This window comes from Propithecus coquereli, unplaced genomic scaffold (assembly GCF_000956105.1).
Source record: "Propithecus coquereli isolate 6110/MARCELLA unplaced genomic scaffold, Pcoq_1.0 Scaffold76, whole genome shotgun sequence".
Classification (NCBI taxonomy): domain Eukaryota; kingdom Metazoa; phylum Chordata; class Mammalia; order Primates; family Indriidae; genus Propithecus; species Propithecus coquereli.
The window spans coordinates 8,342,900-8,356,302 of record NW_012153729.1 but is presented as its reverse complement, the minus strand read 5'-3'; the positions used below and the strand labels follow the sequence as shown (position 1 = coordinate 8,356,302).

At 46.6% G+C, this 13,403-nt stretch overlaps 1 protein-coding gene and 1 long non-coding RNA gene across 4 annotated transcripts in view; one reads left to right on the top strand and one right to left on the bottom strand.

Moving 5' to 3' along the window:
- ST6GALNAC2 (ST6 (alpha-N-acetyl-neuraminyl-2,3-beta-galactosyl-1,3)-N-acetylgalactosaminide alpha-2,6-sialyltransferase 2) overlaps positions 1-3,198 on the top strand; it is a 16,186-nt gene extending 12,988 nt beyond the window's left edge. The window contains exons 7-9 of the mRNA XM_012662265.1: positions 235-318; positions 1,601-1,700; positions 2,529-3,198. Of these exons, the coding sequence (XP_012517719.1) occupies positions 235-318; positions 1,601-1,700; positions 2,529-2,696 (352 nt within the window). The 3' untranslated portion in view covers positions 2,697-3,198. The remainder of the gene's footprint in view (positions 1-234; positions 319-1,600; positions 1,701-2,528) is intronic.
- Positions 3,199-4,486: 1,288 nt separating this feature from the next.
- Positions 4,487-8,861, bottom strand: LOC105824679. 3 transcript variants are annotated; one of them, XR_001138218.1, is made up of 6 exons: positions 8,773-8,861; positions 8,163-8,246; positions 7,567-7,664; positions 6,234-6,362; positions 6,080-6,143; positions 4,487-4,830 (listed from the first exon to the last, which is right to left on the bottom strand). It is a non-coding gene; the product is annotated as an uncharacterized LOC105824679 (long non-coding RNA). The 3 variants fall into 3 exon arrangements; XR_001138217.1 differs by having other exon boundaries at positions 6,101-6,143; positions 8,773-8,859; XR_001138216.1 differs by lacking the exon at positions 6,080-6,143 and having other exon boundaries at positions 8,773-8,856.
- Between the last annotated feature and the right edge of the window lie 4,542 nt (positions 8,862-13,403).

Below are 13,403 nucleotides of genomic sequence, written 5' to 3'. Positions count from 1 at the left end.
CTGTTCACACCCCCCTCCTCACTCTCCTACTCCCCACCTACTGAGGTCCTGGTGAGCGGGAAGCCACATGTGGTCCCCACCGTGCTGCCGGCCACCTTCTACACACCCTTCTCCCGCTACTACTCCCAACCCCGCCCCTACCGCAGGCGCCCCAACGCCATGCCCCTCCCATCCATCTCCCACTTGCAATACGACGGGCCCGGGCGCTCTGTCCACTTCTATCGTGGGTCCTAGGCCTCACACCTATTTCGGACCGGAAGCCTCTGCCAGTAAATTCAAGCTGCTACATCCGGACTTCATCAGCTACCTGACAGAGAGGTATGGAAGGGGGGTGCCAGGAAGAACAGCTTCCCCATCCTTTCCCTCTTGCACACCTGCCCCACATCCATGCAGTGCCCCTGAGAGCCCCTGCACTACCCAATAACCAGAGCTCACCTGCGCTGAGTGCTTCGTGCGAAGCACTTTCTGTTCTTTAATTTACTATTTTATTTAACACCTTGATGGAGGTGGTGTTATGTTGGTCAGGTTCAACAGGAAATGGATGGGACACTCAGGATAACTCAAGGAGGTGTCTTTACTAGGGACTGTTCACAAAGGCGTAGGCTGGGTCTGGGGAGCCACAGGTGTACGGCAGTAGTGGGGCCATAGAAACAGAGCTGTCATCACTTTTAGGCCCAAACACAGCCAGCCCAAGGCAACTGGCAGTGGGGAGCCCGGGGAACAAACAGCCTGACCTCACTTCCCTCCTTCCCCCCTCTTACCAGTGGTTCTCAACGCTGGGGGCAGGAGCAGGGGGCAGGGGGCAGGGTGCATTATAGTCCTGTCTGGAGATATTTTGGTTGTCACAAGGTTGGGGGGCAGTGAGTGCCACTAGTAGGTAGAGGCCAGAGATGCTGCCAAACATCCTATAATGCACAGGGCAGCCCCTGCAATAAAGAACTATCTGGCCCCAAATGTCAATCATGCCTTGGTTGAGAAACCCTGCGGACCACAGAGGCCAGCATCCCATAACAGGGAGCAGGTAGGCAAGGGCAGCAAGTGCATCTGGGGACGCCAACTGAAGCCCTAGCACAGGTATGTCCCCATGCTACAGAGGAAAATCCAGGCCCAGAGGTCAGAGCCCATGGTCACCACGCGGGTGTGCCCTCATCTTTGGACCGTGTGCATGTGTGGGTGCGCCCCATCACGCCAGCGAGTCCAGCCACAGCACCTGAGATCCCTGTCCCTCATACTGATTCCTGCTTGGTCAAGATGTGGGGTGGAGAGAAACCCAAGTCTCAGACTAAGCGAACAGGCCACCTATGCCCTAGGCAGTGCGGTTACTTAGTGGGGGTGGGGAGGGTGAACACAGGGTGTTGCGGAGAGTGGGAGAGAGAGTGGGAGAAGGATTTCACCTGTAGTGCCTCTTTCTCACCACTACCCCTTCGCCTAAGGTGTTTTATTTCAACCTAAGAGTGTTGCATTTAGGGGTTCACTTGACTTTTTCCCCAAATAGGGACTTGATTGAGGTGGAAGGGCCAGAGTTTTTGAAGTTTTCTAATCTAAGTGGGTAGTTGTCAAGTGTGATCTTTCTCGAATTTTAACCTCTTTTTTCTTCCAGGTTTTTAAAATCAAAGTTGATTAACACAAATTTTGGAGACCTATATATGCCTAGTACTGGGGCCCTCATGCTGCTGACAGCTTTGCATACCTGTGACCAGGTAAGAGGGCTTCTCTTTCAGGAGGCCATGGCTGCAGAGCACAGGTGTGAACAGAACCCAACATCAAACTTGCTCTCCCTTACCTGAGGCCTGCCGCCCTCAGACCCGGGACTCTCGGCCTGTTTGTAGGGGAATTCCCCAGCTGCAGGAGTGCCACTGCCACCTCCATGCCTGCCGTCCAGTCATTTAAAGGCAGGTCCCGGGCTGGCCTTGCCTTGGCTCCCACCACCACCTGCTTCCTTCTCCATCTTCCCCAAGGCGGCTACTTAATATGGCATTTAAGGTGCAAATTTGTCGACCTCGTGAAAGCAAAATCTTCTCAACAGAACTAGGGACATCCTTTTACAGGGACATCCTGGGGTGGAGCAGGAGGTTTAGCCTCCCCCACACAAAAACATACAGAAATTCTGAAATCACCATATGAGACAATCCCAGTGGGATGCTGCCCGTATGGACATTTAAGGAGGCAGAGGTCGAGATGCAGCTTTCAAGAGGAGGCATATGCTAAAGCCAGCCTGAGAGCTAGGGGCCAAGTGCCACTCCATGCCCCCAGCCTGCACCTCTTCCCTGTTTTAATGCAGGAGTCTCTGGACTGCAGTGATGGGCTCTTGCCTCTATCCTTCAGTTCCAAACCCAGCTCCTGTTTAGTTACCCCTCCGAGCCTGTTTCCCATGTGTTAAATGGGGATAAGCCCTTTCAAACACATTATCTGCATCTTCACCCAGACACCCCAGCAGGGGGACCACACCTTTGTGAATTCCTGTCACTTCAGTCTGTCTACGCACAATATGAGCTCAGTAAATACTAACTCTGACTACCCTTGTCCAGGTCAGTGCCTACGGATTCATCACAAGCAACTACCGGAAATTTTCTGACCACTATTTCGAACGAATAAAGAAGCCATTGATATTCTACGCAAACCATGACCTGCTCCTGGAAGCCGCCCTGTGGAGGGACCTGCACAAGGCCGGCATCCTTCAACTGTACCAGCGCTGACCCCAAAGCACCAAGCCCGTTGCTTCTTGAAGGAGCTGTGGCCTTGGTCCCCTCAAGTGGCCAAACGCCTTTAACTTTTCGGCCCCCCTTGTTCCTAACACGGGGCACTGGGGTAGATTTGTGACTATCACCAAGGCCAGTCCAATGCAGGACACCCTATCCTGTCCTTGGCTCATCCAAGAAAACTCTCCAGGTCTGAGACAGACATCCCAACCTTGACCAAGGGAAGAGGGACTGCTTTGCTGGGTTTGTACCAGGCGACTTTAGGAACATCAGCAGAGCAACTCGGGGCCTGCTGGTTGACCACGATGAAGCAGCAGTACAGGCAAACACACAAGCCCCAGCCCACTAGTGTGTCAAACCCGACACAAAGAAAGGCCAAAGCAATTCAACTCCAGGACACCTCCTAAGAGCCTTTCTGAGAACACGATAGACTTCTGTCCCCCGGTAGTGGGAGAAAAGGCAGAATGTAATGAGACTAGATAACTGCATAAATGATGGATGACCGTTTTTGTCTTTCTGTGCTGGGTAAAGTAGAGAAATCATATGTAATGCAGGGTGTTTAGGATGGAGATCACTCTCCAAATCCAAGAACACTGGTACCTGATAGGGGACAATTGCTCAGTAGCCTTCCTGCCATTGAGGGAAGTCCTATTCGAGATATATCACCATCTTGTCACCAACAGGATGACATTACCAGGTAATAAATCCTCATTCTCACATCATGGCTTCAGTAAATTTGAACTTACATAGCTGACAGGTGGTTTTAAGGAAGTGTCATCCAAACAAGTTATCACACAGCCCGTAAGCAAGCCATTATTTACTGTCTTGATAACTAGCGGCTTTGGACAGTTTGAGATGCTATACCATGTGGGGCAGGTGGGTGGGGCGGGGGGTCTCCACAGGGATAGCTGCCAAAAGACTTCCCAAGGTGGCATCAGTCCAGTTGGTAAGTTCACCAAAGCCCACAAGCTAGCTTCTGGTTCTGTGCTTTTGGAAAGCTGATTCTATCAGAACACTTAACAAGAGGGATGGGGATTAACTCAGTCACCAGAAACAAAATACTGCTTTAGAAATTCAGAGACAACTGATCAACAGAATGGACGTTTGGGCTTTAATTACTAAAGCAGCCACATGGGGAAACCATAGCATCCTGCTGCCTGGAAAGGAGAAATTAAGAGATATTTCAGAGTTACTGGCACCAGGACAAAGCCTTCCAGCTTGCTTTATCTTGGCAACACCAGAGAGTCCCTCAGTCCCCAGGAAAGTGGTATGTTCCTTTCAATAGAATACTATTGAAAAGAACATAGTCAAATGTGGGACATACGAGACATTCCTCTGACATTCACAATCCATCCTATTATCATACACATAGTGATCTTTTAGTAAAGAAACCCAATTGCCTTGGCAAGCCAGTATTGGAAATTTTCTGCCCACTATTTCAAATGAAGAAATAAACCACTGATGTTCTATGTGAACCATGATCTACTCCTGGAAGCCACTCGGTGGAAATACCAGTAGAACTTTTATCAATCCTTCATTAGATTTCAAGTAAAAGCACTAAAGCAATGTTTGTGGGTGACGACCCACTAGTGGGACACAAAATCAATTTAGTGGGTAACTAAAAAACAGAAAATATCAAATGGCATTCTGTATAACTGGGGTTAAGTATTATTCTCTAAAACTCATACAAATGTGTTTACTAACAGAATAAAATATCATTCTTACATTCTCAGTCAATCTGAAATCCACAATGCCAGTGAGTCAATTAAAAAAACTTTTATTTGTGCTTCAAAATTTAAACCCCACACACAATGATCTCATAGGAAATACATTTCCCTTTAGTCTCCCCTAACAGAGTATAAACATTAATTAATTTCAATTTATAATCACTGCAGAACTGTTGATTTGTGAGATAATACCAGACCACCCAAACTGGAGGCCTGAATATTCTTAGCTGGACCCTAATTTCACTAACTGCCAAACGTTTTCTGGGATAATCTCAGTCACTTGAATTCCTTTAAAGATGAAGAACTCTTAAATGATTCTTTTGGGGAGATTATTTTACGGGCATTAGCAATTGGCAGCAGAGGCGGGGCTGTGCTGATCCCATCTGACATCACTGGCAGATAACCTGTAAAACCAAGGACAGTAACTTGAAATACGGCCAAGAAAGTGACTCAAAACTGAAAGCTACATTGTAACAACTAATTCAGGAGAAAAAGGCAATCAGAAGCATTCGTTCTAACCACGATTATTGTGGGCAGCACAATCTGGCACTATCAAAAAATTTAAAAGAATTCCCACAAAACACTAGAGATATTTATATTCAATCTCACTCTGGATGTAAACGTTTTAAAGTCAAACCTTCAGGTTTACTTGAGTTCCATAGAGCAGTCAAGTCCACTCAAAAGCAAATGATAACCAAGGAAGCACATCCTCCCCACTTGCTACACTCTTTCACTGTTTTACTTGTAGGCTGTAAGCTGCTGGAGCCAGTTGGTAGAGTCATTAAATCTTACCCCAAATACAGCTTCTTTGGTGACCAACCAAAAATGTGACCTTAAATACAAAGAGTCTGAACACACCTCCCAATTTTGACAGAAAAGAAAGGCAATCTGTGTCCACTTCAAGCCTGGCATGTAAATGGGAACAAAGCCAGGCACCCTGCCCATAACTGCCACTTTGTTTCTTTCTTGTTCATAAGCCAGCCTCTGCTGCCCAGGGAGGAGCCCCATGCCAATCACGGCAATAGTATCCAAGAGGAGAGCTCCCTGGTGTTAACAAAGCACCTGGAAACCAGTCGGCTCTCCCAGTGCCATGGTATGTACCCTTCTCCCTTAAATGTCAGGACACCGCTGCAGAGGCAAGGGCAAAGTTGTTAAGCACTCTTACTGCCAGAAACTGGCATACGTTTTACATTCCCATCTCAGTTTCAAAGAGCGTATTCATTTTCTTGAAATGTGACAAGCACTCTTTCATTCCACAATAAGAGCATAAATCAAATCCTGGCACTTGTCTATTTCAGCTACCTCTTATAGTCTGTACCCTCAGAGCCATCAGTCAAGGGGCTAGAGCACTAAGAGGGAAATGACACATTTGGTATTCAAGTTTCAGAGGGATAAGGCACTAGACTGGGCTCTCCGTAGGGGGGAGGGTTTCTTTGGAGGGGTCCATTCAATTTGATCTCCTAAGATGCCTGCATTTCTTTTAAGAGTATGGGGGGCGGGTGGCAAAAAAATAAATAAATAAAAACATAAGGCCAAACCCTTAAGCCTCAGAATAGATTATTTTCCCTCAGTCAAGATTTTCAGACAGGGATAACTAACCATCATAGGCTTGTGGGGCTTCTTAGGGACATGAAAGATATAAAGCTTACGAACAGCAGGAACCATTCCACTTGCCTCAGGAAAAGCAGTTCACAGTTCTCTCTCACACTGCAGACAGCTAGCAAAGAAAACAAGAGTCTGCTAAAGTTTCCCTGTCACTTAGCACAGCCTTAAGTCCAAAGCAGGGGCAGCAAAAAGAACCACCCACCTGAGCCTGTATGGAAGGTCTTACGTGTTTACACGCACGTGACAGTCTCCTTCAGGGCCAGGGCCAGGGCAGCTGCCACAGTGTAGCTGCTAGAAGATCCTTTTTCAGCCTCAGAAACTGAGGCTGAGACTGCACCCGATGAGGAAAAGAATTAAAAAAAGAAAAAAATCTACTCAAGAAGATATACAGAGTAACTCTCAGCCATTTTTAAAATCATTGCCTAAGTTTTCTATAAGACAAGCTTGGGAAACTGAGTTTCAGACATCCACATTCCACACAGAAAGGCCTTTCTTTGCCTTCAGACAGGGATAACTTGACATCATCATGCACTCAGCTCCCACCAACCTGCTAGTCCACGGCGCTGACAGCCATAGCACACGCAAACTCTTAAATTGTGCTTTACTTTCCTCATGAGAACTCCCAATCATGTCTATTTTATTTCAGATCACTCATTGTTTCAGCTAGCCTATTGAAGGCCAGCATACAAAACAACACGAGCTGCTAAGAGGCAACATCGCAAGGTCACTTTCCCTTCACCTCCCTGTATGTATAATACAAAACTACCCTGCAGAACAAGTATGTGGGCTTTCAGTTTTTTAAGATAGAGGATTAGAGATCTGTTCCAAGAGCTACTTAAAAATAGCCAGCACTATAATCTTGCCCTAATAAAATCCTTGAGCTAAAAGCAGATTAGATAATCTAATTGTTCCCATACACCTGCTCTTGGACTGGCCACACGATTCCTGGGCTCCAGTCCAGAACCACTCTCATCCATTGCTGAAGGTGGGGCCCAGGAATGTGTACTTTTTAACACTTTGTAGCTGGTTCTGACATACACTCAGGTTTGGAAACCACTAACCCTGTTTTACAAATGCAGAAACAAGTTATCTGCTCAGACTAAAGCCCAGATCTCTAGCCAGTCTAATATACAGTTCTGAGAGTTTCTCAGCCTCAGCCTCACTGACGTTTTGAGTGAATAAATTCTCTCATGAGGGCCGCCCTGACCATTCCAGGGTATTTAGCAGCATCCACTAGATGCCAGTGACACCCTCCACCCCCAGTTGAGCACCATCAATCCAATCTAACTCAATAACCGGTTACGTAACTTTGGACAAGAGAACTCTCTAAGCCTCATGTATTTACTCAAAAGCAAAGTGGGGAAAAAACTTACCTCACACATGGTGGTTATAACAAATACTGTTTGTGAGATTGCTTGGCAAGGAGGCTAGCAAAAAGAATTCCACACTACTCCCATCGTTTGGGCACACTCCTGGAAGGCCCCCACAATCCTGAATCTAACAGACCAGTACTCACAAGCTTAACCTGTGCTTACCATTTACAGAAACGTCATCGTGAAGATTCTCACAGTCGACATCTCATGATGAGTTTTCACAAGGCTTTTTTTTAAAGTCCACAAACAACATCTTTAATCTGAAAGGAAAGGATAACACACTTCATTCTAACAGAAACAACCTTAAATTGTTTATTTTCTCGAGATTTGTATTAAAAAGCTGAGCCTCAGCAAGTCAGAACTCCTCATAAAAGATGTCATTTCAGACAGGGATAACTTTGAATCATCCTCAGCTCAACCAGTGACAAATATTCCTAAATGCCAGCCAACTGAAACTCCTTTCCCGTCTCCCTTTGAGCCCTGTGCACAGTGACATCCATGTTGGTTACAAACAGTGACACCTAGTGGCCCCTAATTACAAAGGCACAACCCTCCTCATTTTTACCATTAAGAGATCAGCATTCTGAATTGTGGGTAGATTTCGTACCCTAACTAGACTTCTGTGTCAACATGTACTGATACACTTGAACTTAACGTCAGAACAAAGTATGAGGCAGATGTCTGTGATAGCAGAGTTATACCAACTCTGTTTTCTCATTTCTGATGACCACGCACGTCGTGCCTGCACCCATTCTTACTCATTTTCGGGCTCCATCCACAATCTGAAGCTTCAACCTGCCGCTCTGCTTCTGGCCGTCTCTGCAGATGGCAAAGAAAGGCCTCTGGGGAAGGGAAAATGGCTCGTTATTAAAACTACAGATTTCCAAAGAAAGTCTACAATCCCACTGATTACTATCTATAAAGTGACATGAAAACCACTGACTGAGGCTGTCCTCAAGGCACCCCAAGTGGAGTCATGTATTCACACGTCAACAGTCCTGACGCTGAATTAAGAACTGTCACTGTCAGATAGTTTGCCCGTGGGCGGACACGGGAGAGCCCCGAGCGTCCTCGCTAAGCACGCGCGTGGCCGTGGGGCGCGCCGGGCGGCCCAGGTTGGAAGACCCCTCTCCCCAGGAGGGGCCCTTCGACGCCAAAGACCGGCTTGAACTTTCTCCCTACACGCAATACAGTTTCTCGCGGTCTTGAAAGCATTTTGTCATCCAGTATCTCAGTTAATCTTCTCAACCGCAAAATGAGAAAGAAACCGGCCTCATTGTCACCACCTGGCCTCTGACGAAGGGGAGGCCGAGTGTGTTAGGGCCATGTCGAGGAAGTCCCCGTTTTCCCACACCTCCGCAGCCTTACCATCACCGCAGGCCCGAGGCTGCCAGCTAAGTTCAGCACCGACGCGATCCACCATGACCACCAGCCACGCGGTAGACCCCGAAAAGAACGCGAGACTGCGCCTGCGCGCAAGTCTCCCCGGCAGTCTCGCTTGAGCTCTCGCGATGTTAAGAAAGGGCTGATGGGAAGTATAGTTCAAAACAACCGTCGCCGGCAGCCGGTTTGGCTTCATTTTTAGCGCGCCTCTGGAACCGGGGTAAGATGGTGGCCGCCACCAGGGGCAGTAGAGGGTCCGGGGTGGGAAGTCTGTGCAGAACCACTGCAGGCTCGCTTCTGCCGGAAAGTTGCTGAGCTTCGGAGTGAACAAGTTGTCCCTGGCCGACACTGGGGAGGCGCAGAAAGTTTGAGGGGGCAGGGACTGATAAGGAAACTGAGGCCCGGCCGAATTTCATTTTTATTGCTCTGCGGATTTTATCTGGTGCTGAGAGGGGTCATTTGGGGTGGTTGGTTGGGATTCCGAGGGCATCGTTCAACATCCCGCTCAGGTAAAACTGGGGGCAGACGAGCGAGGCCCAGGCGCGGGCGGCGGGGGACGCCCGAGAGCGCCAGGCCGGGCCGTGCCTCACGTCGGTCCAGAGGACCCGGGAGAGGACGCGGGGGCCCGGTGCCCGCCCTGTGTCCCACCACCCGTGTGTGGCTTTCACTCTGATAAGGAAAAAAACCAGGAAGAGTAACACATTACGATATTAAAAGAACGGAAAGCAATGCAACACCTACTGCTCTTCTGACTATTTTTCAGGCAGTCGCACTGGCTTCATTTTTGAAATATTAACAGCAGTAGGGCGAAAGACAGTTGCAGTCAGGGCCAGAATGTACACCTATTTCGAAGTTACCTTAAATTTGCAAGGCCACGGAGCCTTTTCTACATTCCCCGCTCCCCATTCTCATCCACCTATTATTATTATAGCAGAGATCTCTGTGGCATTTGGTGTGGATTACGTTATTCTGTGTATGGTAATATGTTGCAGGTACTTATTTTCAAATTATCGCATTTATGTTTACTTCCCTTAATTTGATTGACAGCTCTTAAAGGACAGGAGATACCTCTTTTAATTTTTTTTTCTTTTTTTGAGACAAGGTCTTGCTTTGTTACCCAATATGGATGGAGTGCAGTGATGTCATCATAGCTCACTGCAACCTCAAACTCCTGGGCTCAAGCCATCCTCCTGCCTCAGCCTCCCAAAGTGCTGGGATTACAGGTGTGAGCCACCGAGCCCAGCTTGTTTTTTGGTTTTTCTGGTTTTTGTTTTTCCCCCTCTTTTTAATGCCTTTACAATGTTGGGTTTGTTATCGGCCTGCTCTGTGCTCAGTCAATATTCAGCAAATAATCATTCAGCAGTAACTTTGGTCATTGGATTTCTCTATCTTACCCTTAAAGACAAATTATTTTGCATAATACTGAAAGGAAGAATGTCTTCTCTCCCTGCAAAGTAAGCTCCTCTCACTTGAGACTTGTACAGGGAATTCTAAGTGTGGAATTTGCCAAAAGCTGCTTGTAAAACTAGTGGGATGGTGACCTACTCTAGGCAAGGTATAATGATAGCTAGTACTTCATAGCACTTATTAGGCGCCATTCATTGCATCAATTACTTTATGTATATGGACTCATTTAATCCTCACAACTGTACCATGAAATACCGTCACTATCCACATTTTACAGATGAGGAAACAGAAGCATTGAGAGATTAGGTAACTTGCCCAAATTCACACAAATAGTAACTGGCAGAGTCAGGGTTTGATCCGAGCCTGTAGAGTTCATGTGTTTACTGATAAGTTGTACTGCACCATGAATAAGTTGATCTTATGTATAAGAACTTTGAGACAAGGTCCTTAAGGAGGAGGCAAAAGAGGAAGGAAGAGGATTTTTGTATGTTCATAAGCGTGGTTGGGGACAAGATCAGAAATGAGGTTGAAAGGAGGTTGATGGAGGAATGGTGGATGCTCCACCATTTTGAGCCACTTCGTGTGAGAAGAGTGAGGATGAGAGGCTGCAGGAGCTGACGTGTGAAAGACTGTGAGGCTCCGGGCTCCAGCAGGGCCGTCCTGGGCCCCAAACTAGTTGCCACTCAGTGTGCGATGAGGGCCATTCTCCTCACCCTGCCAGGGGCCACTGTGTAGCTTTCACACCTGACTGGGCACCGCTTCCCCTGCAGAGCACAGTTGTGCCTAGTGGAACGGCGGCAGGCTCACAGCGGATGGGGGTGCTGGGACAGTTGGGCAGTGGCCAAGACGCTGGAACAAAATACAATAAGAGGCCTTGTGCCTGAGCACATGTGAAGTACACTGTGTGGGCAATCCAGAAATAACTGGGGAAACTTCACAGAATGCATCAGAATTCCTGAATAAGCAGGCGAGGGCTCAGAGCTTGTTGAGACTGAAGCGTTAGTGTTACTGCGATCTCATTTGCACTCATTACTAGTGAAATCTAGTACATTTCAATTTCACATACACTAGAATTATTATATAGCCATTATACAAGGCTAGTGCAGATCTATATTTATCGACATGGAAAGAGTCACAATCTAGTGATAAGTGACAGAAGTAGATCACAAACTGAACAGAGCAGGAGTCCCCAGTGCTATTCGGGGATCTGGGCTCTGAGTGCAAGGGGAAAATCTACTCAGCTGGACTGTTGTGTTTGAGTGGTCACTGACAGGATTTAAGACAGGTATCCAAAACCCACAGTAATAGAAAACAGAGTCTTTGGAATAGTGAGGTTAATTTCTTAACCCAGAAAAGAATCTTTCATTTTATTAGTAAGAACATGAAGGAGGGTGGATAGTATTCCAAGCAGTTGGCTGCTTATATCTGGAACAGTTGTACCAGTGATGTCACAGGAAGTAAATCTGAATGGCAGGCACTGTTGGTGGCCTGTCTTGAACCCGTTCTTCCTCCATCTTATGAACCTAGATTCTGTTCAGCTGTGAAGCAGTGGTCTGCTTCAGGAGGGGCAACGCCCCCACTGCCAGCCCCAAGGGGCAGATCTTGCTAAGTTTGCACCAAACATGACAAATTATTCCCTTTGCTAGGTATTGTTTTAAGAAAAGGTCTGTGATGTGCTATTTTGGTCAAGTTTAGGAATATTTTCTTGCTTTTAAAAGCAACAGCCTCTCTTCTGGCTTTAGGACACTGTGAAGGTGTGACGCTTGCGCCTGCCGTAGCCATCCTGCACCTGTGAGGCTTCTCTGAGTAGGCACCGAAGGCTGCCAGAGTGGAAAGGAGAAAGAACGTGAGTCCCTCATGATGCTGTTGAACGGCAGAAATCGCCAGTCCTGAACCCCCAACCCTCAGACCTCTTGTTTTGACTCAGAGACACATTTTTACATTTTAATATCCTTGAATGTGAGCTGTATCTTACGAGCAATGGCATCTTAGTTTCAGTATAATACAGAATGTCAGATTTAGAAAAGAAATCTCCTTTTGTTTATGTCCTTTTAAGTTGGCTGTTCTGTTAGCGTCAAATCATCCTAAGTGATATCAACATTTTCCAAATCTTTTTTTTACAATAATAATTTCCTGGAAGAATGGATCATGGCAAAATACAGAAAATGAGCTGATGTGTGTACATTTCCTTTCTGAAATAATAATAGCTTTATGTCTATGAAGTGTTTACTCTGTGCCAGGCACTGCTGTAAGTACCTTTTATAAGCACTGTCTCATTTGATTCTCACAAAAACACTGTCGCTATCCCCCCATTTTGCTGCTGAGGAAACCAATGTACAGAAAGGTTAAAGGAATTTTAAGTGGAAGCATCGAGATCTGAACTCCGACAATGCAGCCTAAAAACTGATGGTATCAGGCTGGGCGCGGTGGCTCACGCCTGTAATCCTAGCTCTCTGGGAGGCCGAGGTGGGCGGATTGTTTGAGCTCAGGAGTTCGAAACCAGCCTGAGCAAGAGCGAGACCCCGTCTCTACCAAAAATAGAAAGAAATTAATTGGGCAGCTAAAAATATATAGAAAAAATTAGCCAGGCGTGGTGGCGCATGCCTGTAGTCCTAGCTACTTGGGAGGCTGAGGCAGGAGGATCGCTTGAGCTCAGGAGTTTGAGGTTGCTGTGAGCTAGGCTGACGCCACGGCACTCTAGCCCAGGCAACAGAGCAAGACTCTGTCTAAAAAAAAAAAAAAAAAAAAAACTGATGGTATCAACCACCATGCTGTGTTTCCTAAAACATTATGCTCTGACAGTGGAACATTTTCACTTAACTACAGTGATTTTAATTCACCCACCTAGGAAGCACATCATGAAAACAGAGGATTTTTTTTCCTAAGAGTTCTCAGAACCATGAAGCAGTGCCATAAATCCTGTTCAGAAATCTGGGATCACTGAACATGGCTTTAACTTTCTAGAGAAAGAGAAATATAACAACATATGCCCTGTTTATTGCAAATAGACAACCTTGGAGTTGTGGATTGTTTCTGTGTGTTACCAGTAGTGTCCAGGAAGAAAAGCAATGCATTTCACTCACCTGCTTGGCAGAGCCATTGCCTCTAGATTATTACTTAAATATGGATTTTTTAAAAATAAAAATAAACGAATTTAGGGGCCAGGCACGGTGGCTCATGCCTATAATCCTAGCACTCTGGGAGGCCGA